The sequence below is a fragment of the Peromyscus eremicus genome, chromosome 3 (genome assembly GCF_949786415.1).
Source record: "Peromyscus eremicus chromosome 3, PerEre_H2_v1, whole genome shotgun sequence".
Classification (NCBI taxonomy): domain Eukaryota; kingdom Metazoa; phylum Chordata; class Mammalia; order Rodentia; family Cricetidae; genus Peromyscus; species Peromyscus eremicus.
In genome coordinates this window covers 134,310,434-134,336,679 of record NC_081418.1, presented here as the reverse complement: position 1 = coordinate 134,336,679, position 26,246 = coordinate 134,310,434, and the positions used below count along the sequence as shown (strand labels likewise).

Below are 26,246 nucleotides of genomic sequence, written 5' to 3'. Positions count from 1 at the left end.
GATCAAGTCCATGTGTCGGGGTGGCTAAGGTCCGAGAGAGTCCCTGTCTTAGGCTACACAGGGGGCTTCCCACGCTCGGCAGCATGCCGTGTTGAGCCGGTCTCGGGCGACCTCTGTATGCTGTTGTCTCCGGCGTGGGCCCTGTACTATTCCCGTCGTTGAGTACCCTCTAGCAGGACCGTGGGGATGTTAGGGCCTTAGGACACTGAATCTGAGTCCTTGATGGGGCTCCTGGCTGGCCTCCTCAGAATCTACTCTGTGATAATGAATCGAGACGTGTTGTGGTAAGGCCGAATCAATCTGATTATTGATAAATCGAGTCAACCGCTGAAAGGCCCAGGGACCAAAGATCAAACCACCCGTGCTGATTTTTAAACTCCCTTTTTCTTTGAACCAGCCTTTCCCGTAATTTTTCCATCGATTTCCTGACAATACCAGTATGGTCGGCATAAAAGCAGCATTCTCCCTTCAAGGCTGCACATAATCCCCCCTCCTTTAAAAAATAGTAAATCCAGACCTCTTTTGTTTTGTAACACAACCTCAGAGAGCGAGGTTAAAGATTTCTCCAGAGCAGAAATGGATCTTTCTATGGCCTCTAGGTCAGTAGTCATAGCCATTTGTGACTGCATAAGGTGGTTGCTCTGCACGAGAGCAGTAGTTCCTGTACCAATTCCTGCAGTGATGCCCCAATACCTAACAAGAGGGCAATAGTTATAGACACAGGTTCTCCAGTGTATCTGCCTCTCTGCTCAAAGAATTCCATATCGGAGACTAATTGGACCAGAACATAAGAGTTTTCCCATTATCAATGGCAAAGCGAGCTTCCCCTTATTTAGTTTTTGCCATCTGCAAGTGTGTCATGGGTTCCGAGGTGGATATTGGAATTCTAGCATCCTCAGTTTAGTGGTACCCAGACATGAATCATCATTTAGTTAAGACATCAGTGATATAAGAGCCAACAGTAATTAGCAGAAGCACAAGGCCAAAAGCCTTATGATGGCTGACAGAGTTCCTTATCCTCAAGGAACTTGGAACTTTATCTCAGGTTCCCTATGACAAGAAATTCCCTTTTGATCTAACATTCTGGGGTGGGGGGGAAACAGGGGAGATGTTTTCTCTCTTCTGTAATTACTTCCTGCTGACATTGGGACGTTGTCGTCAAGGCCCTGGAAAGCCAGAATGTTAGTCAAAGACAAGAGGGAATGTTTTATTGACCAGCTGAAGAGATGGTATGCATATCGGCTGAATTGGTCCATATCAGCTTTCAGCAAGTTCAGGGCTCACAGTCATTTGCAGTAGGTTGTCACCAGCAAATGATGCTTGGATGTATCTGTCAGCCAAGTGGAAACCTGTTGAGACAGATATAAACTAGGAACAGGAGTTAAAACTTATGAACTTATTTGGAACTTTTAGACCCATAGTCTTAGTAATTTGTAGTATTATCAATTTGCCCTGAAATCCATAGTGTCTTTTCTATCTAGAGAACCAAATATAGATTGGACTGAAATTTCCTTGGCCCAATGAAAAGCATCTGTAAGTCTATATTTACAACCTGTTTATCTTTTTTAAAGAGACTTATTAGCTTTAATTAATTAATCCATTGATCAATCAATTACTAAGCTGAGAAAGCTATAGCTAGTCCAGTCATAAATGTCATCAAAGATCTGAGAAGGATAAACTTTACCTGAGTGCAGACTTTTAAGTCTATTTAAAAAACAACATAGACTATTCATTACCCAGACTGTCATCATCCCAGGCTCCTATAGTCTTCATAGTGTTGGCAGGACAGCTGTCAGGACAGCATTGTCCACAATTCAGGTGGCATCTTCTTGTCGTTGTTTCATATCTTCTTTGGAGACCTTGGGAGTCATTGCTAGGAGCTGGGGAGCTCGGAGTCTCTGTTTGCTATAGTAAGCTTTTTATCAAATAATGTAAATGCCATATTTATCAGATCCTTGACAGGTTTGAGGACTATTATCTATTAAATGTATCTAAGCCAAACAAATCTAGGCCTAATCTTGAAAATATCTCTAAGTTTGGTAACAATAACCAGGCCAATTTGTTCTCCTATAGATATATTAGTCAAATATACCTCTTAGTTTTTTTTTTTTTTTTGAAAATAGAACAGTTTATGCTTTAAACTAGTATCTGAATAGCCAGATGACTAGTATTAACTTGCATTTCTTAACACAAAGGACATGCAAACTCAGACATTCAAAACCAAACATACATGTGGCCACATTTTTCATTCATACCTGTAGAGTAGACAGACATTTTTACAACTATGACCCTTTGGAGTCTCAATGTAACAGCAGAATAGCAAGACAAAGAAATATGAAACATGTTTCTTTTTTTTATATATATACATATCTCAAGTCATTTTTTATAAAAACATTATTTTTTATCTTAACCAACAATAATTTGAAACCAATTCTCTTAAATGATGGCAAGTATTTGTAACCCACTGAACTCAAATGACCAAAACCCATGTAAATTTTTGTTTTTCCTGTGGAAACAAAAGCATAATTTTCCCAGTATCTTGAACTGGTAATTTAACATTTCTTTTTAAGCAATATCAGGACAGAGAAGGGCTAACAAGAGAAGCTGCTGGCCAGCAGAAGAGACCTTGAAGTTATCACAGTAAAGGAAGGGAGGGTCAGATTCTTGTCAATTGCAGGCAGTCCCCATTGCCCTGTCCAAAGCTCCCATCTTTGCCTGCCTGTATGGAGAGCACGTACCCCACCCTCCTGAGAGCAGCCAGCTGGCTGCAGTCCTGATAGCAAGAGAGTTAGGGAGGGAAGGAGGTGGCCTTTGTTATGCCTCTCTTTCCTCCTCTTCCTCTAGAAAAATAAGGGAGGTTAGTAGACAGAAACAAATAACATTTACACAGACAATTCAAGAACTGGAACATCAGCACTGAGACGACGGCCTCATTCACAGCCAGCAAGCCCCTCCTGCAGTATGCAAGCCCCATCTGGCAGGAGCTACCTGTTTATCTCAGTTCAATCAGGGAGTGGGGGTGGGGAACTCAGTTCCCTCTATTGTGGCTCACACATCCTTCCAGTGGGCTAGGCAAAGGTCTAGTAGAGAAGAAGGGAACTGTCCCATAGCGTCCGTCACAGTCAAGTCAACAAAGAGAACAATTAATACATTACACACAAGACCAAGGGCACACGAAAAAACTTTGCCCCAACAAAACAACCAACAAAGCTCCAAGAACAATGACAGCCTGATGTGCTCTGGGAGGTGAGGGGGTAACCCTCCAGGCTCAATCACATCAAAAACAATCCAGACTCGAGGATCTCTGTCCTTGATCAAACAGACATCAGGGGCTTCCACATCCCTGTCAGTCAGACATGCACCTTTTTTTTTGTTGTTGTTGTTTTGTTTTGTTCATACACTTTATTATTCTGTGACAGTTCTCTCTCTACACAGCTTCTATTCTGCTGTCATGTCTAGCTCCTTTCTTGACTGATTTCTCTATATTTATCTACCTCTAGGTTCTATCTTAATTCCTTCATATAGTTCTGACCCTTCTAGGTTCTCATCTATCTAGTTCTTTCCCCTATCAGCTCCTCTCCCATCTCCTTCTCTCTCATCTGGCTCTTTCTCATCTTGTTCTTCCCCATCTGGCTCTTTTCTCATCTTCCATCTCGTTCCTCTAGTCCTCTCTTCTAGCCTTTCAATCTAGTTCTTCCCCATCTCAGTTTGTTCCTCTCAAGTTCTTACCCATCTAGTTCTTCCATTCTCTTTTTTCTTTTCCTTTCTGTGCCCTGGAAGTCCCGGTATATAAAAGGGAGGGTCCAAGCTAAACTGTGTAAAGCTATTACTTAACATCCACCTCTCCTAGGCGGTGTCTCCTTGTGGAATTTACCTTAAGTCAGGAGACTCGCCTGTGGGTGGTTATCACTGTTAGTCCTCGGAAGTTGGGTGACCACCTGGGCGGTGTCTCCTTGTGGAATTTACCTTAAGTCAGGAGACTCACCTGTGGGTGGTTATCACTGTTAGTCCTCGGAAGTTGGGTGACCACCTGGGTGGTGTCTCCTTTAGTCCTTGAAAATGGCTAGGGGAGATATCTGATTCCAGAGAAAGCCTTTCCTGGGGCTGTTCTCCAAATGCCTGGAATGTGTATGTCTAGAGAGTGATCAGTGCACATTGTTAGCCCTTCTTAGGGAAAAATCAATTGGGAAAACTATGAAGGCACACATGATTTTTATAACAGAATACAGCTGATATATAACAAGCCAAGTAACACCAAAAACTCCTTAGGATTTGGCTTCCTCTGGAGGAATTCCCTGATTCCTCCAGGTAGTGACTTTGCCATAACCAGCTGAGTTTTTATGATATATTCCTGCGGCCTGCAGCAGTTCCCCTTTTTTCGTTTAGTTAAACAAATTTTTTTTTCTTGGAAGAGAAGGAGAGAGTAAAGTAACAATGATCATAACAAAACATAACAAAAAAACCACAAAATGGCTCTGACAAATTCCCGGGACAAAATACAAGGTGGCACTTCCTCCCATTGTGGGGGAAGATACCCAAAGATGCTCCTAAACCAAATCGTCACCTCTGAGGTGGCCTTAGGGCTCTGGGACGTCTCCCTTCGCCGCCAGGTTCACTGTCCGGACACGTCTGCCCCAGTGAGAGCCTGCAAAGTACAAATCGGTCGACCGGTACAAAACAAAAGTAACATGACAGAGACACAGACAGGACAGAGAGCGCTCTTACCGGTAGATGTCAATAAACCTCTGGACCCTTGGGTGTCAGGCAGGGGGAGTTTGAGAGAAAATCCTCTGCAAGGGCTAGTAAATGTGAAACACGCCCATCTCTCTGTTTCCTTTAGAACATCTCTAATCACACCATAAAAACTAAAAAAGGCGTCGGGGACATTTTCCCCGTCTCTGAGTAATTTGTTAATATCTTTTCCAACCTTGTTCCAAGTCAAAGGGTGATTTCCTGGTCCATTAATCACTAACCAGGGACATTTCTCCTCCCCATATTAGAAGAATTTTATCAAATCCTTTTTCTTAACTCTTATTCCTCTCTCCCTAAGATTACCTTTTCATCTCCTTTAGAAAAACAGCCTCTTTAGATAAATTTTTGCCCATGATCGATGGGACGACATACTTACCTCAAGACTCTCCCGCGTTGCACGAGTGATGCGGTCCGGGCGTCTCTACCCTAATCCTCTCCGGGGCCCCTTCCGTTGTCTGTCGTCCGGCAGGTCACCGTGCCTCGAGCCCCACGTTCGGGCGCCACTTGCCCGGTCCCGCGGGCCAGGTTATTTGATGAGACCCGAGGAGGCACCTCCTGAAAGATCAATGGGGGTGAGAGAGAAAGGAGACCAGGCGCGTAAAGGAAGACAGAGACATTCTGAGTTGCGTCGAGGTCTCCGTTTATTGACTGGGTGTTGAGGCTTATAAACAGGGCTTCAGGCAGGGAGGGGGAACAGGGGAAGCACGGAGAGAAGGATGGAAAATTCCTAAGGGAGGGTGAGGTCACTTTGGTCCCAGGCCCCTGCAGCTGGCTGATTAGCAGGTACTCCAGGAAGTTGTACAGCCCGAGGTTAGGCCAGGAACTTCCTGCCTTTGTAAGGTTTGATAAAGTAAGGACACCACTGTCCGGAATCGGTCCCCAACAAGTGGGGTCTCAACAGTGGCGAGAGAATGAAAGGGATGGGAGACACAAAGGAAGACAGAAAGACAGGGTTCTGATCAAGCTGCTAATTTTATTTTTCTCAGCAAGGCTTATATAGCATGGGAGGGGAAGGGGGCAGGAAGGAGGAAAGGGGTACAGGACATGCAGGACATGCAGTGGAGGGGGGACGTGCAGGTCGTGAAGCTGCAGGATGTTGTGCTAGGTGATAAGGTCACCATTGCTCTGTTGCTATGCTACCTGACCGTGGGGTGTTCTTTATCTTTGGGGGCATCTGGTTTAGGGCCTGTGGCTTGTTTTCTGGCCTAGCTAGTACTTTTCCATGGTTCATGTTTGGTCCTTGACAATAAACACTAAAACATGATGTTTGAAATAATAGGAAAATGAGAACCGAAAACATCAGGTTAATTATGGAAACATTACAATATGTACAAAATCACTCATTTCTGATATTGAAAATGATTGTTGCCAGTATTTTGGTATGTATCTTTCCAACAAGTTTAAAGCTTTTACATACAAATGTTTATTTTCCACAACTGGAAAATCATAAACACCGATTTGCGACCATCATTTTTTTTACATTATATCATGATTTATTTCCCTTATGAATTTTTTGTTTTATTTTAGAGACAGGGTCTTGGTATGTACACCAGACAGACTTTGAATGCATTATGCAGTCCCAGCAGGCCTCAAACTCACAGGAAACACCATGTTTCTAACTCCTGAGTTTTGTGACTACAGGCTTGTGCCAGCACATCTCGATGAACATTATTCTATGTCATCATGTCTTCTTTATCAGTTTTACTGTGATTGCATAGTATTTAATTATATACTCTTAAAGTTTTCCAGCTTGCTTCCAACTTCAAATATGCAATAGTCAAGAAGTCATATTTTGTGATAAAGTCACCACGTTTTCAGTCACCACTTCTAAAAGAGTTACAACACTTCCCAACCATGGGTGAGGTCCTGGGTTCTGTCCCCATCACAGGAGGGAGAGAGTGAAAGAAACTACTCAACACCTGGATGTCAACAGACTATGACATGTCACCAGATAGAGATGGGGAAATCAGTATGCCATGGTTTAACTTTGAAACAATTTGTTACACATATTTATGTGTGTTTTTATGTAGAAAAGATACAATAGCATGGGTGGCGTGATTTTCTCTACAAGGTAAAAGATAACACCTTCTCTTCTCCATTGTACAATCCCACAACCTTTCACATCTGCCTACAGGAAACACACTTGGTGGACACTCCAGTGACCCAGAGGCATGACCAGTGGCTAACATCATCTTTGTCCTTTACATCATCACTAACTAGGAGCAGCAGAAAATGCTTTTTTACATGGAGGAGAGTCTGCATCCATGTTTGTGGAAACAAATTTATTCATGAAGTTCTTGTGAAAGTAAATGTTTTCTGAAAATACGTTGAGAAGAAATTTTACCCTGCACTCAGATGTGTGTCATCCCTTCTTTAAAATAGGTCCTGAACGGCCGGGCGGTGGTGGCGCACGCCTTTAATCCCAGCACTCGGGAGGCAGAGCCAGGCGGATCTCTGTGAGTTCGAGGCCAGCCTGGGCTACCAAGTGAGCCCCAGGACAGGCGCAAAGCTACACAGAGAAACCCTGTCTCGAAAAACCAAAAAAAAAAAAAAAAAAAAAAAAAAAAAAAAAAAAAAATAGGTCCTGAACAAGAAACAAATTATCCTGATACCAGCTGAGAGGCAGTAACAGACAGCTGCCCTGAGCATACACCAACAGGTCCAGTCCCCTGACCTGCAAATGGAGCATTGAAGGTGGAGAATGCACCGAGGATCTTTATACAATCATAGAAATACCAAGAATTCAAAGAGTGAGAGAAAAAAGAGGAAGGAATGGAAAAGAGGAACCAGGCCATTAGGGAAGTCAAACTTCTCACAGAGTTGAGATTCAGACACTCATTTTGAGCTGACCTCTACAATAAAGCCTCCAATTCCCATCCTTGTGCTGTGATTCCTACTCCTTCCTTGTCTCTGCAGAGCTGCTTCTTCACCTACCTGAGGCTTTAACACCACATTCAAGTCGCCCCCATGGACAGAAGCATTCTTAAACACGAAGACACCTAGTATACACCATAGACTGTCCCACATCATGGAGACATTGTCTTCACCATGCTCAATCTCAGGAACCTAGGTCAGCACTAACTTACTGCATGGATACTTCCCTTAACCTGCCTGAGCTCTGACAGCCCAGTTCTTACACAACCCAGCAAGGATTTCCTCTTTCTCTTGAAAGTAACTAAGTTCCCACCTTGTGTTTTGCACTCCCACATTCTGTACCTTGCCTGGTTCCTGGAATCCATGCTTTGTTTACCCTCTGTGAGGAACTTTCCCTCAGTCTGCTGAGTCCCCGGACCTCAACCTGACTTGGAGGTAACACTGCACTAGGGCCCACACTCACCTCCTTCAAGTGCTGAGGTGTCACACCAGGTTGTCCTTGAGGACCCTCTGCTCACTCACTCATTTAGGGTTCTTACACCCACAAGAAGTGGCCTCAAGCATGGATGTCTTCTCACACTGGTTGAGCTCAGAGGCTCTGCACCTGCCCACTCTCAGACACAACTGACCTTATCACCTCTCAGGCTCTGAAGTCTCACATCAGGCTGCTGCTCATGGACTTACTCCCCATTCAAGACACATTTCCCCTCACTGCTCAGGCTCCAATTCTGCTGTCAAGCCAGCCCTCTGCACAGACAGATCATTGCTTCTCCACACCCCACCCTACCATGGACATCTACCCTGCCTTGTCCTGTATAATACTTTACTGGAAATTGTATTATTTAGTAAGGAAAGGGAAAATAGTATTTTTAAAGGACAGAAGAAGAACAAGAGAATTAGTAGTTCTCCATTATATGGTTTAGGAACCTAGTGATTCAAGGACACACACCCTCCCAACTGTAATCACTTGTTCCACAGTCTCTATCATCCAAAATCCTTATATGAAATTGAGTTCTAAAGTTACCTCTCTCTCCATAGGAAGAAAATCACATTGTGATTGAATTATGTATACTGTGTCAACAACCATTCCAGTACCTAACTGGCTTACAACATCAAACACTTACTTTTTAATCACATTTTATTTGTGCTTAGGGTCTGCCTGAGGGTGACTAATTCTGCTTAGATCCTTCCGTGCATTTCCTTATTCTGGAGCCAAGACCTTAGAATAGTTGAGTATGCAATGTACTCTGCTATTTTAATATGGTCAGGGCTAGTAATATGGCTTAGCAGGTATAGGTGTTTGCTACCAAGCCTGACCACCCAAGTTCAATCCCTGAACATAAGAGAGAAACATATCCTACAGGTTGTCCTAACATCCATGTCCACTACACACACACACACACACACACACACACACACACACACACACACACATAATGTAGAGGTCATTAAAAAGTCACTCTTGGGGCTGGAGAGAAGGCTCAGAGGTTAAGAGCATTGACTGCTCTTCCAGAGGTCCTGAGTTCAATTCCCAGCACCACATGGTGGCTCACAACCATCTATAGAGAGATTTGGTGCCCTCTTCTGGCCTGCAAGCAGACAGAACACTGTATACGTAATAAATAAAATAAATCTTAAAAAAAAAAGTCACTCTTATAATATTGGTCAATGGCAGTCACTTGCACAAACTTATAAATAGGTAGAAAGATACACTACCTACACTGTAGGTCCCACAGGAAAATGTGTCAAGAGCATTAAAGTTTAATCATTCCACAGAGAATTATGCAAACACTTTTGATCAATTGTGCAAACTCCTTCCAATCACTTTACATTATCTAGCTAAAAGATTGCCTACAGCACCTGAAAAATGTGGTATAAACAGCAAAAGAAATAATTATTGGGATGGAGAAACAGCTTACAAGATGGGGAAAAAATCTTTCCCAACAAGAATCATGAAAAGAACAGAGAGTTCTCAAAGGATGTAATACAGATGGCCAATAGATATGTACGTTGGCCAGTTGTGGGTCTCAGTGTTAATCATCATTTACATCAAATTGAAGCTTCTCAGGAGAAGGTTGATACATTGATACGGGTTTAATGATAAGTCTTTAAAAGTCAATATACTATGCCCCTTTAGCTAAATAATAGTAATAGATTCTCCCCTATAGCCTATGATCTGTCTAGTCACAGGTTCTTAGCCCAATAATGGTTTTAGGTGTGTGTTTCATCTTATGGAACAAAACTTCAATCTAATCAGAAAGTTGATGGTTGCTGTCATGATGTTGCAGCCACTATTGCACCAGTGGGCAGGTCGTGCCAGGTCAATCATAACTGTAGCTCCCAGGGTTCAGAGCTGGATAAGATCAATGATTACTTTTCTTCTCCAGTAGCATGGACAGCACCTTCCAGCATTATGATAGCTAGACAGTAGGGATGAAGCTTCTAGGTCAATGACAACTTGATTTTTTTATGTCCTCTGACTCAAATATGTGGCCTGCAGCAATAGGGTCTTATGAAAATCTGGAACATAATTCAATAGCTAAGTTATAGAACAAACCTAGTTGTCCAACAGCAGAGGAATGGATAAACAAACTGTGGTATATGTGTACAATGGAATTTTTCATCCATAAAGAAGTCAAAGTTATGGCATTTGCAGGAAAATGAATGCTAGTAGGGATAATTATATTAACTGGATTAACCAATCTCACCGTGAAATATTGCATGTTTCTCATTTGTGATTCTAAGAATTTAGACAGATGCATAAACTCTGGTTGCACACAGGACATGAAAATAGAAGTAAAATCTTCTAGAGGAAAGAGGGATTGATGGGAGGTATTGGGGAGAGGAAGGGCAACGTCAGGGAGTATGTGAGAAATGAGCTCAGTGTGTATACTGTAGGTACATGAAAATGTCCTATGCAATTGTACCATGTCAATGAATAGCACAGTGAAACTTTTCCAAAATAATAAAGTAAATTAAAACTAAGAAAAACATTCTATAGAGAGGTCAAGAATGATTCCAATAACCTATGATGTTTGGGAGTCTACCAGACCTACAACTAAAAAGAAGTAATACATTCCTGCCACTGGGGTTTTAGTTACTAGCCCTGTCTAGTAGGGACATTGTTTCCCTGTTACAGGATAACTCCATTTTAACTTGTGTGTGTGTGTGTGTGTGTGTGTGTGTGTGTGTGTGTGTGTGTGCGCGCGCGCGCACACACGCGCGCATAGCTATATTTTAGAAATCCTCTATGATAATATGTTTCCATATGACTTTTTCATAAGGTCTTTAGTATTATTTATCCATCCTATATTACTTCAATTACACTATCCTCCTCTTCCTGACCCCAATACAACCCTTCCTGTTTCATTATTCCCTTTTAACCCTTTATATCATTACATTCTATTGCTCCTCCTTTGAAAGTCCCTCCTCCTGACCCCTTAGAAATTTCCTGGCCTCTATGGGTGTTACAAATAAAACACATATCTGAAGATTCAAAGCTAACATCTACAACTGAGAAAAAAATATGCAACGTTTGTCTTTCTGGGTCTGGATTACCTCATTCAGAATGAATGTTTTCTGCCCATTCATTTACCTGAAAATTACATAATTTCATCTTTCTTAACACCTAAATAATATTCCATTGTGTAAATATATATTTTCATTATTCATTCATTCATCTGATGGACATCTAGGCTTTTTCCTTCTCTAGGCTACTGTGAGCAGAGCATCAATGAACATGGATGAGCATGTGTCTCTAGATTAGGATACGAAATCCTTTGCGTAAATGTCCAAGAGAGGTATAGCTTGATGGTGTGGAAGCCACTATTTTTAGCTTTCTGAGGAACTCCACACTGATATTTACAGTCATTACTCCTGTTTGCACTCCTGCTGGCAATGAATAAGTGTTCCCCTTTCCCACGTCCAACTCAGCATTTGTTGCTGCTGGGATTCATTGTTGTTTTTGTTTTGTTTTACATTAATCACTCTGACTCGGGTTAGATAAAAATCTCAAAGAATTTTTAAATTGTATGGCTAAGGATTTTTCTTCAGTTGTTTTCTTTCTTTTTATTGAGTTGTTCATTTCCTTTCCTTTTGGGGGAGTACTTTCCTTTTTCTAAAGCTCTTTGTATATTCTAGATAGTAACTCTCTGTCAGATGTACAGCTGGTAGAGAATTTTTTCTCATTCATGGACAGCCTTTGCTGTTCAGAAGCTTTTGGTTTCATGAAGTCCCATTTATTAATTGTTGGTCTTAATGCCTGGACCATTGGAGTGGTTCACAAAGTCTTTTCCTGTGCCATTGAAGTCAAGCATATCCCCTACTTTCTGCACCATCCGATTCAGGGTCTGAAATCTTATGTGAAAGTCCTTTATCCACTTGTATTTGAGTTTTGTGCAGGATCAGTAATAAGGATCTAGTTTTGTTCTTTTGCATGTAGCTGTCCAGTGTGATTAGCTCCGTGTGTTAGAGATGCTGTCCTTTCTCCAACCTGTGTGGTTGGCCTCTTTGTCAGAACTGAGGTGACTTTCTTAGTCTGTTTTTATTCCAGTATTATAATGTCTTTATTACTGTAGCTCTGTGGTATAACTTTAAGTCTTGGACAGTGATGTCTCCTGTAGGGTTTGGTTTGGTTTGGTTTTTGTCTTTGGTGTTCAAGATTGTTTTGGCTATCATGGGTCTTTTGTATATGCAGATGAAAGTTAATATTCAACTTCTGAGAAAATTGTGTTAAAATATTAAGGGTTACACATTGACTCGGGAGATTGCTCTTGACAGGCTGGTCATTTTCACAACATTAACCCTGCTAAGCCTCAAGCTGGGGAGATCTTTCTATCTTCTGGTTTCTTTCTCTACTTCTTTCTTTGGTGTCTTAAAGTTTTGAAACAGACATTAAGAAACAAGTTTTTAAAGGTCAGAGCAGTTCAGCCAGGGCTGGCTTGAGTGCATGCATGGGTGATTTAGTCGTAAAGAGGGAACAGGGAAGTGGTTGTAACACATTACCATGTGTTTGCAGTTCCTTCCTCATGGACGAGGAGATGCACACTGTAGGACTGTATCATCTGATTGTGCAGAGAGAGAAAAAATGCTCCCCTCAGCTGCACCAGAGAAGCAGCTTAAGGCTGCCTTTGTTTTTCCTCATCTGTGTGAGCTCTGCCTGTGCTGTCTGCTCTGGCTCACTGGGAACCCTTAACTCCACTGTCTGCTTCCTTCCATCCTTCTGTCCTGCGTTTATAGATTATGCTGGCACATCACCTTGATAAAGTGATGAGGTGATAGAACAAAGGCCAACAGAAGAAAAGCCCCAGATAAAATATAAAATCAAAGATGACAAAGTGGTAAGGAAAAGTGGAAAGCTCAGGGAACAGGCAGAATCATGGATAGGTCCAAGTAAGGTGTGCAGATGAAAAGAAAACATTTTAGCCTTTCCAGGGAGCTAGATATAAAACTGAGTCCTTAATGCACGATCCCTCTGCAGGACTTTGAAACAGATTTATCCTGCTCTTTATATGAGGATTGGTGAAGAAAAGACAGACCTAACATAGCAGGAGGAAGAAGAGTGTGATGTGTGACCTTGATTGTCCTTCTTTGCCCTTCTCAGAGGGCTAGAAAATTATAGCCACGGTGTGGGAAGCTGAAAGCTATCAAGATGATATGCCTAGGTTGACAGGGGCCACATACCCTCTTCATGTTCTAATGTAAGCTCTGAACTCTTTGATGGATTTTCTTTCATAAATATTTTAAAACAAAAATTACAAATAGTATTTTTTAAAGATTTAGTTCCTTAATATAAATAGTGTGAGCTGATTTTGCACCCCCGCTAAAAATGAATCTTTTTTCTAATTTTCTGTAAATATTAAAACCCTTTGTTAAAGAAAAGAACAATCATTTTGATCTCAAATAACCTCACTAATCACTATTATTTTTCCCAGTATTGAATTGAATCTTTACATAAAGGCCAACCAAAAACAGATGGGCAGTTCCAGATCCAGCAGCTCTACTTGAATCATCTAAGCTTGTGAAAAATGGATTTAGGAGACTGAAGAGCACTGGAGTCCTCAGGTGCCTTGGGGAGCAGAAGTAACTCCCCTCTGATAAAATGTTAACAGGCCATCAAGCATTTCAGGCAACAGTTCATAGTTAATGGAATGCAATGACAATACCAAGAGATATGATATGTATATATCGAAAAATCCAAAGAAGTAGTAAGTGCATGGAGCTCAATATATAGGAGCTGTTTTTTTTTCTTTCTTCCAGATTTACAGTTTGAAATAGGTATGTTATATGTGCCATGAGATAAAATCAATATTGAGAATTTCTATGAAGAACTGGATATTTTTTAAAAGCAAATGGTGAAAGTTAAGGGTTGAAGAATGTAGTGTCAGCTATTAAATACTCAGTGGCTGGGTCATGCAACCTGTAGTCATTGTGAGATCCTTGGGATGCATTTTTTTACACCTGACATGCCAAAGAAATATCTTCTCCAGACTTTTAACCAGGTCATGGGAGGTGACCTCTCTAATTCTTTGGAATTCCTGGAGCTATTGGGAAGTCTCTTTTACCATGGTAGGCCACAAAGCCTTATGCTGCTCAGTTCTTTCATAGTTCATGCTAACAAGATGATTCATGGTGGGAGCTCATCATTTCAGAAACACTGATCATGTAATAAAAGTTAAGTTTTTGAGCAATGAAGTACTCACCCTATCAGGGAAGTGATGCTGAAGGCTGAGTTCACTCTCTTATCAACCAAACACTCTCACTTATATAATGAACCCTGATAAATCTCTGAACATCAGAGCTCACATGAGTGCCCCCTGGTTGGCCTATTCTGTATACTGCCACTCATTAACATTCTGGGAAGGAGATGCATACATGGGGTCCATGGAAGTTCCCTATTTAGGACCCTCCCTGACCTCGCCTGGTATGTCCCTCCCATTTCTGTTGTGTATCTTTCTACATAACAAATCTATAATCCTAATAGAGCAGAATCATTAGTTCAGTGCATTGTCCTAGCAGCTTATAAATCTGCAGGTATCCTGAGACACTGGGACTCTGCAGACAGATGACCTGAAGTAATGGCATCCTTGAGAACTCCTGAACTTGAAGCTCAAGTCTGAAATGAGGACAGTCTCATGGAGGCAAGGCCTGAACTTACAGAATAATTTAATTAGTAAATGAAATGTTTTTGGCTATGGCTTACTAGAGCAGCCATAAGAAACATTTTGAGGATGGCTGAAGAAATACAGGCAAGATCACACATCATATGAGAAAAGAGTTGTTAAATTTTCTAAGAGTGATAGTGGTATTGTTTTCTTGTGCACTGATAATTTCAGATGATATATACTAAAATATTGCCTGAAGTGTTATGTATCAAACTAACTCTCAAGTGTCTTATCAAGTAACATCTGCATATATATGAATACACAAATATATATCTATATCAAGTTTTCAAAATGTCAACAATTGATGATAACATCCAGTCAACTTTTGTTTCAAAATACTCTTAGGAAGAATTTGAAAGGGCTTCCAAAGTGTTAAGCATCATGCAGGCTTCCATGAGACATGTGGCTCTCCTCAATGTCCATCCACAGGGCAAGGCTGTCCCTAATGCAGCAGGCACAAGGTGGGACACCAAGAATAACAGGCGGTGCCAGTAGAAGGTTGGCTATCATCTTCTTAAACTTGCTCTTGAGGAAGGTCACCCAGTCCAGGATCAGCCACCATTAGAGGCTCACATCAGCCTCACGGCACCCATAGCACCTGACACACTAAGCCATGGGGACCAAGTCCTGAATGGTTCCTGGTAGTGCAGGTATTGCGGGACACGAGAAAATGCTGATGGAAGGGCACAACTGCCAGAGAAAATGTGAGTAAGCACTGAGGATCAAAGTGACAATAGGTACCAATGTCACCCTGTCTGTCTGAATTTGCTTAAGAAGATCTTAAATGTTCTAACACCACACATACACAAAACAGACAACTAGGTTAGGTAATAGAGGGTGTTGTTAACTTGATTGTGGTAGCCATTGCCCAATACATTTTCATACCAAGTCAAGACAGTGTAATGTAAATATATACACTTTGTCAATTGTACATTAATAAATATAAACACAGGGGAACAAGGAGAGAGAAAAATGGGTAGAGGGTCCATACCATACAATTCTATCATCAAATAAGACTTTAGGAATCTAAGAATGGGAGGAGAAACTGGGATGCTACCACAGATGCACGAAGGAATCATGTAGTCTCTAGAATATGGGAAATTCGCATTATATAAAGAGTTAAGGATGAAAAAATATGCATACATGGGGACCAGTATAATCCTATGGATAACTGTTGGCTGCCTACCTAAATTTCTATGGACATCGTTTCCACAAGAAGATCTTCCCAGATCTTTTGTCTGTGTAATGCTGGACAAAAATGCAATCCATTTTCACCAAGAGAGCTTGATTCATAAATATATTTTCTTCATCTGACAAACTGAATTTTCTTTACTACTACAAGAGATGTCATTCCAGCCCCAACCAGAATATCGATGATTTACTACAACACATTCTTCATTGTCCTTGTCATTGTTGGGCTCATCCTGGTGCCAGAACCTGGAAAGGAGGAAAGAGCATTAGGGTGTTTCCCCCAGTGATGCTGGGAAAGAGAAAAAAATGAGTAAGCAAGCCTGAGGATGCGGTGGGAATTTGTGGAAATCAGATTCAGGTGTGTACAAATCAACCATTCTCCACCACCCATGTCTGACGTGTCCCTGGAAAACAGGGTCCATTGCACTCAATATTCTCTTAGCTTGTTACCTAACTGTTCTCCCAGAACACATCCCAGAAGCTACTTCATCCCTAGGTCTTGGTACCCAGGCACTGTCATTCCATGTGCTTATTTGTATGATGAAGAGGTCTCTCCTTATTCACATGATGTAATGAAGTTTTTATTTTCCATTTTACAACAGTCTTATTTTAGAGACTGAATAACTATTTAGTATATCTAGATAATCTATTTTTTTCTGTCATCTAGGACAAGCAACTTAATATTCTGGATTCCTACTAATCTTCTCTGACGACTGAGAATGAAAATAACATTACTGCCTATATATCACAATGGATATGAGGATAGAATATGGGAACATACTAAGATATTACAGTTTTATTTAATTATATAAATATGACACATAACAATAACAAAATGAGGTTTTTTGATTTATGAGAAATAATCAGTTATGGTCTTGACATTAATTTTTTAATAACACTATAAATGAGAGCTGGAGAGATAACTCAGAAATTAAAAGTGCTTGCGCTTTTGCAAAAAGTGTGCGAGTTCTGTTCCCAGCACACATACTGGCACAGTCACACCACTTGTGACCTCAGCCCTCAGGAATCCAACAATCTTTCCTGGGCTCCCTGAGCACCCACATACACATGGCACACCCTCAACAGAAAGATATACACACAAATGAAAATAAAATAAATCCTATTGTTAAATATAGAGAGAGACTGGAAGCATAAGAAAATTCACCATGATGTGGCACCTTGGTTGGGTGACCTGGGTACTTATCATGCTACACTCTTCAAACTCAATTTCCTCATCTCTCCTGGAGTATCAGTATCATGTGTCTCACAGGACTCCTTGATGAGGAAAGGGGGATAAATTAACTCCATCCCCAGTACTCACACCAGGAGTGAGCTGTTTTAGTTTCATAACCAACAGCTAGAACACCCTAAAGTCTTCTCATGCTACAGGACCCAGGACTCCTCTAGGTAACTCTGCACTCACGTGGCACTTTCATTGTATGGTGTCTGATCAACCCATCGCCACTGTCGATGACCTGGATTTGAAAGCCCAATATAATAAGCAGCTTTAGGATCCAGGATCTTGGTGATGAAATCCTAAGAGGAAAGAAAGATACAGCATTCAGCCTGGATGCAGTGATTCTTTTTTGAATTTTTATAAGATCTTCTAAAAATTATTTTAACTTCACAAAATTATAGTGTTTTGTACGATGCTCCTATGGAAATACATAATAATCGAATCCTAGTTCATTTCTCTAGCCCATTAAATAATTCTAAAATTATAGATTAATACACATTAATTATACATTTTAGAGGTACACTGTGATACTTTGACTGACTTTCTTTCTGGTCACACACAGATGAGAAGACAAAGAAAGGATCAAGGAATAGAAGAGCCATCCCCACCCCCAGGAGTGCCATCTTCTCTGGCTGACCAGGACACAAAGTCATCACTCAGAGGCCTGATTTCCATCACACTGGAAACAATCTCTGTCCATGATCATAATGAATTCTCATCTTAGACTCACTCCCCTCTTTTCTTCCCCAACACCATTCTTGAAAATTGTGCATGAGAGAATTTAGCAGATGTAAGCATTCTCCATTCATAAGCACAGATATTTCATTTCTGATGATTGGCTGTGACTCTCCTGATTTGATCCTCTTTCCCTAGTCAGCTCTGCGCCCTCCTCTGTTAGGCAGTGGGTACTACAGGAAGCATTCGAGTGCTGAAATCACAAACTGGTCTTTCAAGCACAAACATTTCATCCTTCCCTCCACCCTCAGAGGTTGCATTTCTCTTGCTATGGTTCCTTGTGGGTTGTTTAGCTTCACTGAAGCAGGGGCAAGGTGTAGAATGCCAAGGCTGAAGCAACCTTTCTGGCTACCTGATGGAAAGCCTTCTGCCACATCAACAACACCCATGTCAACAAAACTCCCTCTTAGTAAAAAGAGGCAGACAGCAGGCCAGGCCCAGGCCCCACTCTCTCCCAGAATCCACCTGCTCTTCCTGGCTGTGGATCACCATCAGATGAGCACCCATGCTGGAGCACTTCTCCTGACTCACTCTCCAAGATGCAGTGTCAATCGTAGGGAAGTAGCAGTGGTAATTAAACGGCTTCCAATGCTTTGGGCAACAGCTCCAGACTTTGTCTTTGGGGGAAGAAGGAAATGTAAGTGAATGTCATAAAGTCATTTTAAAACTTGCTTAATGTGGAAACCACATGGATGCTGGGGCTCCGGACTTCTCCAGAAAAACCAAAGAGCCCCTCTCTGTCAGGTGCCAAGCAACCCCAGTCTTCCACTGTCAACACCAATGTCAGGGCCCCTTTGTCCTACTGGGATGCTGTCAGGAAAACAGAGTGTAAGGACACTCTGACCCTGAGGATATAATGCCAAACAGTCTGGGTCTCCAAAGAATAGAACTCATCATACCAAGAAACAGAATGTTCTCATATTACATAAATATATACATATTTATACATGAAAACAATAGATACCATTAACCAAGGCAGCAAAATTTCAGAGTTAGCAGACAGATATTTTTAATTAGTGATGATAAAAGTGGAAGTCAATATTACAACAAGCAAGATAAAAAATACTTTAGGTATATCTAAAAACTTTAAAATTCCCATGATAGATGTTTCAAGAAGAAAATAAAAACATTCTAGAAACAAGTTTTGTAAATATGTAAATAATCAACAAAGAAAGATATAAAGAGCTGAATGAAAATTTTATATCTGAAAAATGTATTTGAAGTATTCCAAGGTGTATATTGCATTATAAAGGCAACAGAGATATCATGAATCCTCAAGGAAGAAAAACTAAAATGAAACAGAAAAATAGTCTCATGTAAAGACCCTAAATGTCTACAGAGGAATACAATCCTCATATAAATTCTGAGATTTTTCATAAGATAAATAAACAAAACAATCTCAAAAATCATATAGGAATGCAAAAAATGCTGGATAGCCAGAGCAATCCTGAAGGAAAAAGAATGATGCTGGAGGTATCACCAGACCTGACTTCAGGCTACACTATAGAGCATGGTACCACAACAAAAGTACACACATTGATCAATGAACACAAAAGAGAACCACAAACATGAACCCCAAAGCTACAGCCACCGGACTTTTCACTAGAAATACATATGGGAGGAAGATAAGCTCTTCAACACACTGTGCAGGGAAAACTAGGTACCGATGTGCAGAAGAATGAAGCTAGATCCGTAGCCGTTCTGTGTGAAAGTTGACTTCAAAATAGACTCTAAATGGATTAAACACCTTACTGTGAGGCCTGGAACCATGAAATTGCTACAGAAAAAAAAATAAAGACAACAGATCAAGATGTGGGCATAGGCAAAGACTCCCTGAATGGAACTGCAGGATTCTTTACAGCAAAGGATCCAGTGAATGAAGAGAGAGAGATCTGCTAAGAAAGGCAGGAACCCCAGACAAGCTCAAATGGTCTAGGGAAACATGTGTTTTCCAAAAAGGTCTGTTGACAAAGACAGTAAACAAATTGCCAATTTAGGGCCAGATGGTTTATTCTGAAGACATCTCAGTTACAGATGTCAAAGACAGTCGAGAATCTTTGCTTACTCGGGACCAAAGTGATGGATAGTGTTAAGCACTCCCCACTCTTTCCTAAATCTATGTAATACGTGTTCACCTTCTGCCCTCCAGTTTAGTTTACTAGAAAAACAAATTCTCTATTCAAATCTTGAGTAAATTACACTTTGTAGACACTGTAACTGAGAATACAACAAGATCAACACACACACACACACACACACACACACACACACACACCACACGCATTCACAGGTGCACACACATGTACACACACACTCTTATGAAAACACTTGAGGGACTACAGAAATGGCTCAGTTGTTAAGAGTGTATCACAGTAGGCTACCACACATCCCAATTATGCCTGATGGGAAACCTCTAAAAAGGACTCCACAGGCAGCTGGTGCTGAGTGTGGGGTATGAAGTAGTGTCCCCATAGTGCCGATTGCTGCTGGATCTACCCGAGAATCTTGTTGGAAATGCTGATTTTAGGCACACTAAGTTTTACCTTTGAAGAATGAATGCTGTTTTGTACACTCCAAGTCAGGGTAATTCAGTTCTTTTATGATTGCATTTTCATCAAGAAGCTGAGGATGATTTTTAAACAAAGCTGTGAAACAGAATAAAAACAATTCATTTTCCTGGTAGTGCTAAGACTCAACTTTTTACTTTTACCTTCTTGCATTCTTTGTAGAAACAAAATGTATAAATGTCCAATTGCCTGAGTCGTTAGAGCCTGCCTGGGACAGATTCCCCATCACCACGGAGTGTGGAGGCTGTGGCCCTAGCACTTGGGAATTAGAATGAGGAAGAATGGAAGTTTCAGGTACCTTAACTATACAAGTTGGTTTACTTGGTTAGTTAGTTTAGTTAGGTTGGCTGGTTGGTTAACTTAATTCGTTGGGTAGTTAGTTAGTTAGTTAGTTAGTTAGTAAGTTCATGGCTAGCCGGGGCTATATAAGACCTTATCACAAAGAGAGACAATTTTCCATCACCCCACAGCTAGTATTACGAAGCTCCTAGTGATTTATGACCACAGATATTTTCAGGAAGAGCTGGAAGAACAGGACAAAACCATGACCCTGGGGTCTCTTCAACATTTCATGGAGGACACACTGAAGACTACATCTAAGGTGATAAGTTCTATTAAGTATGTGAGCACCCCAGGAAAGGTGAGGGAGAAATGAGCTAATCCAGAGCAGGTCCAGGTGACCTGAGCACGGAAGTTATAAAAGCCCAACACTGATCAAAAGGACTTTGTTTTCGTCCTCTTCTTTCCTGTATCTCCCTCCACCCCAGCTCTGACTTCTCAGAGTCCCCACACTTTCAAGGAGTTCCTAATTTAAAACTAACTCACCTTTCCTCTAGAAATTGAATTTTCTTTCTTCTCTTCTCATTTCCCACTTGTTCCTGGAGTCACTAGATTCCGGCTTTCCCTTCTGCTCACTTACCAAACATTCCTGAACTAGATGTCAATGGCTCCTCCTGTCCACTGATCAGTCATCTTCCTGTGGGACTTCTCACATTACCCTGCCCACTTCTCTTCCTCCTTAACTGTTGGGAGACAGTGGCTCCCTCCTGTTTTGCTTGGTCCTGCTTGCTGCTGTTTCTTGTGCTCTTTCCTACCTGTTTCCTTCTACACCCACCTCTCTTGAAACGGAACTTTGCATCCAGTTCCTTCTGTATCTCTCTTTCTCCTCCAAATTCCTCTTCCTTAGTGATATTCATTGTCCTGGGTTGTTGGGGTTGGGGTCGGGAGTAGAAGTGGTTGTTTTGTTTTTAAGTCAGTTTTTCTTATCTGCTGCCTATAAGCAAAGGTCTTCTAAAATGTACACATCTTTCCTAAAACATGTTAATATGCATCAACTAAACTGTGCATCTGAGATTTAGGTGAACATAAACAAAACTTAAATCATCATAATTCAACTCAAACCTGCTACCAATCTTCTACCTCTTCAAATAACTTCATGATTACTGACTTTATGAAATCAGAATATTAAAGTCATATCTCACTCCTGTGTCCCCTAATTCTCAGCTATCAGTATTGACCAAAACATCACCTCCTTTTGGTCCAACTTATCTCCTCTCCTGTGAATCACTAGCATGATCCTTGGATCAAACCCCTAGGCTGCTCAAATGGATTCTGAATGAACATCTTAATTTCTGCTTCCCTTTGTTTTCACACCTTTGTAAAAGCAAACTTCTCTAAGTCAGTTTTAATTTTATCATGTCCTGCTTCAGATTCATCAGTGAATCTCCATGACTGTGACACACTGAAAAAGTGGACACACTTCTCAACCGTCCCTATATGAATATCCATTTAGACTATGCCTTTGCAGTTCCCTGCAAGGAAACTGGTCTGTTTCTACTTCACCTCATCTGAGCTTCCATTAAGAGTTCTTTAACTACTAAAATACACAAAGGCAAATGTGTGTGTGCTCCATGGTGGGCTTGGCTTACTGCCACCATCTGTCCAGGAACTCTGAAGTGTCCAGGGAAGCTGAGTTGAGCTGATGCATGACTCCATGAGAATGAGTAAGTTCACTTAGGACCATGGGAATCTCCCAAGAGAAACCAGTCTCTGTGAAGCCACCAAGCAAGAATTAAATAAACAGTTCAATTAACCTACTAACTTTTAAATTGGTTAGTGGTTCAGCAACAGCTACTAAGTAAAATAACATTTAGACAGAATGCCCGTGTAATATGGTATGCACTATTTTGTGATCTGAATCCAGTTTTGTCTGCTCTCTACAGTTTCATGCTTAGTTCTCCATGTAGCACTATACATAACAGTAATGTGTACTTATATTTGCCTATATTTTCCATGCCCCCACATGTCTATAACATTGCTGGCACACACAGGTCTAGGTGTCATCTGCTCCAAGTTTTTCTTCACCCTCTGTGCTTACTCCATACTTCTCATCTGTAGAGCATTTCACATGCAATTTTTTAAAGCACTGGTTCACTTGACTGTTCTCTAAATTTCCTGTGACTGGGAACTGTAGATCTTTCTGGACACCCTAACATGCTCCCCAATATACAGTAAATGGTTATTATTAATTATTGAATCACTGATTATAACATATACAAAAAAGGGTATTGTTTTCGATTTTTGATAAATTTGAGGCCAATCAACAAAGAAATCCACTATTTTCTAAATTATCATTCAAGTCTAACACAATCTGGAACAAAAAATAAATGATTAGAAGGGACTCTACTTGAGCACTGTCCCTGGAATAGCTCTGGCCATGTCTTCTCATCCCTCTACTCCTTACAAAATATAGATGTTTATGCATCCAAATGCTGCTGCTGAGGAAATACAGATTCGTCCTCAGTACTGGAAATTAACACAGATACCCCAGGATTTCACTCTGTGACACCAACAAACACATAAATGCTTCTCTAGTGAGAGTGAATGACTTTTACAGACGAGTTATTCTGAAACAGAGGGAAATTCCCAATGTCATCCATCTCTCCAGGGAGTGTCTGTCTTAGGTTTCTGGGTCACCATCTAATGGATCCCTTTCCTATTCTTTGTTTACTTCTCCCAGGGGCATACTTACTGATCAGAGCAATGGAGAGTAAGATTTTCAACAGCAGTAAAAGTATTATCAATGAGGTGAGAAGCAACTTGGAGAATCTGTGACAACTTTCACGATTCATGGTCTTCTTTTGAGGAGCTGAAAGACAAACCAAATTCATGTCTTCAGCTCTGTTCCTATTTCCTCTTCTTTCTCCTATTCTACTCTTTTTGTGCATGATTAACACTAAAACATGATGTTCAAAATAATAGGAAAATGAAAACAGAAAATATAAGGTTAATTACAGAAGCATTACAATATGCACAAAATCACTCATTTCTGACACTGAGAATGAATGTTGTCAGTATTTTGGCAAAATAATTCCATCAAGTTTGAAGCCTTTACATATAAATGTGTACTTTCCACAACTGGAACATCATAAACACTGATTTGAGACCATCATTTTTTTTACATTATATCACGATTTTTTCCTTCATGATTTTTTTCTTTTGTTTTTGAGACAGGGTCTTGGTATGTACACCAGGCAGATTTTGAATGCATTATGTAGTCCAAGCAGGCCTCAAACTCACAGGAAACACCATGTTTCTAACTCCTGAGTTTTGTGACTACAGGCTTGTGCCAGCACATCTCAATGAACATTATTCTATGTCATCATGTCTTCTTTATCAGTTTTATTATGACTGCATAGTATTTATTATATACTCTTAAAGTTTTCCAGCTTGCTTCCAACTTCAAATATGCAATAGTCAAGAAGTCACATTTTATGATAAAGTCACCACATTTTTAGTTACAACTTGTAAAAGAGTTACAATACTTCCCAACCATGGGTGAGGTCCTGGGTTCTGTCCCCATCACAGGAGGGAGAGAATGGAAGAAACTACTCAACACCTGGATGCCAACAGACTGACATGTCACCAGATAGAGAGGGGGAAATCAGTATGCCATGGTTTAACTTTGAAACAATTTGTTACACATATTTATGTGTGTTTACATGTAGAAAAGATACAATAACATGGGTGGTAGGATTGTCTCTAGATGGTAGAAGACAACACTTTCCTTCTCCATTGTACAATCCCACAACCTTTCACATCTGTCTACAGGCAACACACTTGGTTGAGACTCCAGTGATCCATAGGTTTGGTCAGCGGCTAACATCATCTTTGTCCTTTACATCATCCCTCACTAGGAGCAGCAGAAAATGCTTTCTTACCTGGAGGAGAGTCTGCTTCCATGTCGAAGGAATCAAATTTATTTTTGAGGTTCTTGTTAATATAAATGTTTTCTGAAAACGTGTTGAGAAGAAATCTTCCACTGCCCTCAGAAGATGTATGCCATTCCTTCTTTAAAACAGGTCCTGAACAAGAAACAAATTATCACAATACCAGATAGAGATGAGAGGCCGTACCAGACAGCTGCCCTGAGGATACACCATGAGGTCATACTCCAAAGGGAGCACTGCAGGTGAAGAATGCACCCAGGATCTTTATACAATCATAGAAATACCAAGAACTCAATGTGGGAGAGAAGAAAACAGGAAGGAATGGAAAAGAGGAACCAGGCCATTAGAGAAGTCAAACTCCTCACAGAGTTAAGATTCTGACACTCGGTCTGAGCTGACCTCTACAATAAAGCCTCCGTTTCCCATCTTGTGCTGTGATTCCTACTCCTTCCTGTTCCCTGTAGAGCTTTAAAACCACACTCAAGCCACCCCCATGGACAGAAAAGTTCTTCAAACCAAAGGTACCTAGTATACACCCTAGACTGTCCCACCTCATGGGGACAGTGTCTTCACCCTGTTCAGTCTCTGGAACCCACGACAGCTCTATCTGAGGCCTGGATACTCCCCTAAACCTGCCTGAACTCTGACAGCCCAGTTCTTCCACACCCCAGCAAGGATTTCCTCGTTCTCTTGTAAGTCACTGAGTTCCCACCTTGTGTTTTGCACTCCCACATTCTGTATCTTGCCTGGTTCCTGGAATCCATGCCGGTTTACACTCTGTGAGGAACTTCCCCTCAGTCTGCTGAGTCCCCGGACCTCAACCTGACTTGGAGCTAACACTGCACTGGGGCCCACACTCACCTCCTTCAAGTGCTGAGGTGTCACACCAGGCTGGCCTTGAGGACCCTCTGCTCACTCACTCATTTAGGGTTCTTACACCCACAAGAAGGGGCCTCAAGCATGGATGTCTTCTCACCCTGCTTGAGCTCAGAGGTTCTGCACCTACCCACTCTCAGACACAACTGACTTTGTCACCTCTCAGCCTCTGAAGTCTCACATCAGGCTGCTGCTTGTGGACTCACTCCCCATTCAAGGCACATTTCCCCTCACTGCTCAGGCTCCAATTCTGCTGTCAAGCCAGCCCTCTGCACAGACAGATCATTGCTTCTCCATACCCCACCCTACCATGGATGCCTACCTTGCCTTGTCTTCTATAATACTTTACTGGAAATTGTATTATTTAGTAAGGAAAGGGAAAATAGTATTTTTAAAGGACAGAAGAAGAACAAGAGAATTAGTAGTTCTTCATTATATGGTTTAGGGTCCCAGTGATTCAAGCACAGACACCCTCTTGCTGTGGGATGGTCTGTATGTCAAGTGTGTTGCTGATTGGTCAATAAATAAATCACTGATTGGCCAGTGGCCAGGCAGGAAGTATAGGCGGGACAAGGAGGAGAATAAAGCTGGAAAGTGGAAGGCTGAGTCAGAGAGACACTGC

The 26,246-nt window shown here is 41.2% G+C and overlaps 1 protein-coding gene across 1 annotated transcript; it reads right to left on the bottom strand.

Annotated features, from left to right (window-relative positions):
• Positions 1–15,337: 15,337 nt before the first annotated feature.
• LOC131906099 (C-type lectin domain family 4 member A-like) lies at positions 15,338–24,899 on the bottom strand (the record flags this gene model as incomplete). The annotated part of the gene is made up of 6 exons (XM_059256888.1): positions 15,338–16,226; positions 17,404–17,516; positions 18,418–18,569; positions 20,496–20,597; positions 23,551–23,667; positions 24,740–24,899. Coding segments are annotated over 6 exons (792 nt in total), but the record flags the coding sequence as incomplete, so codon positions are not given.
• Positions 24,900–26,246: the final 1,347 nt, after the last annotated feature.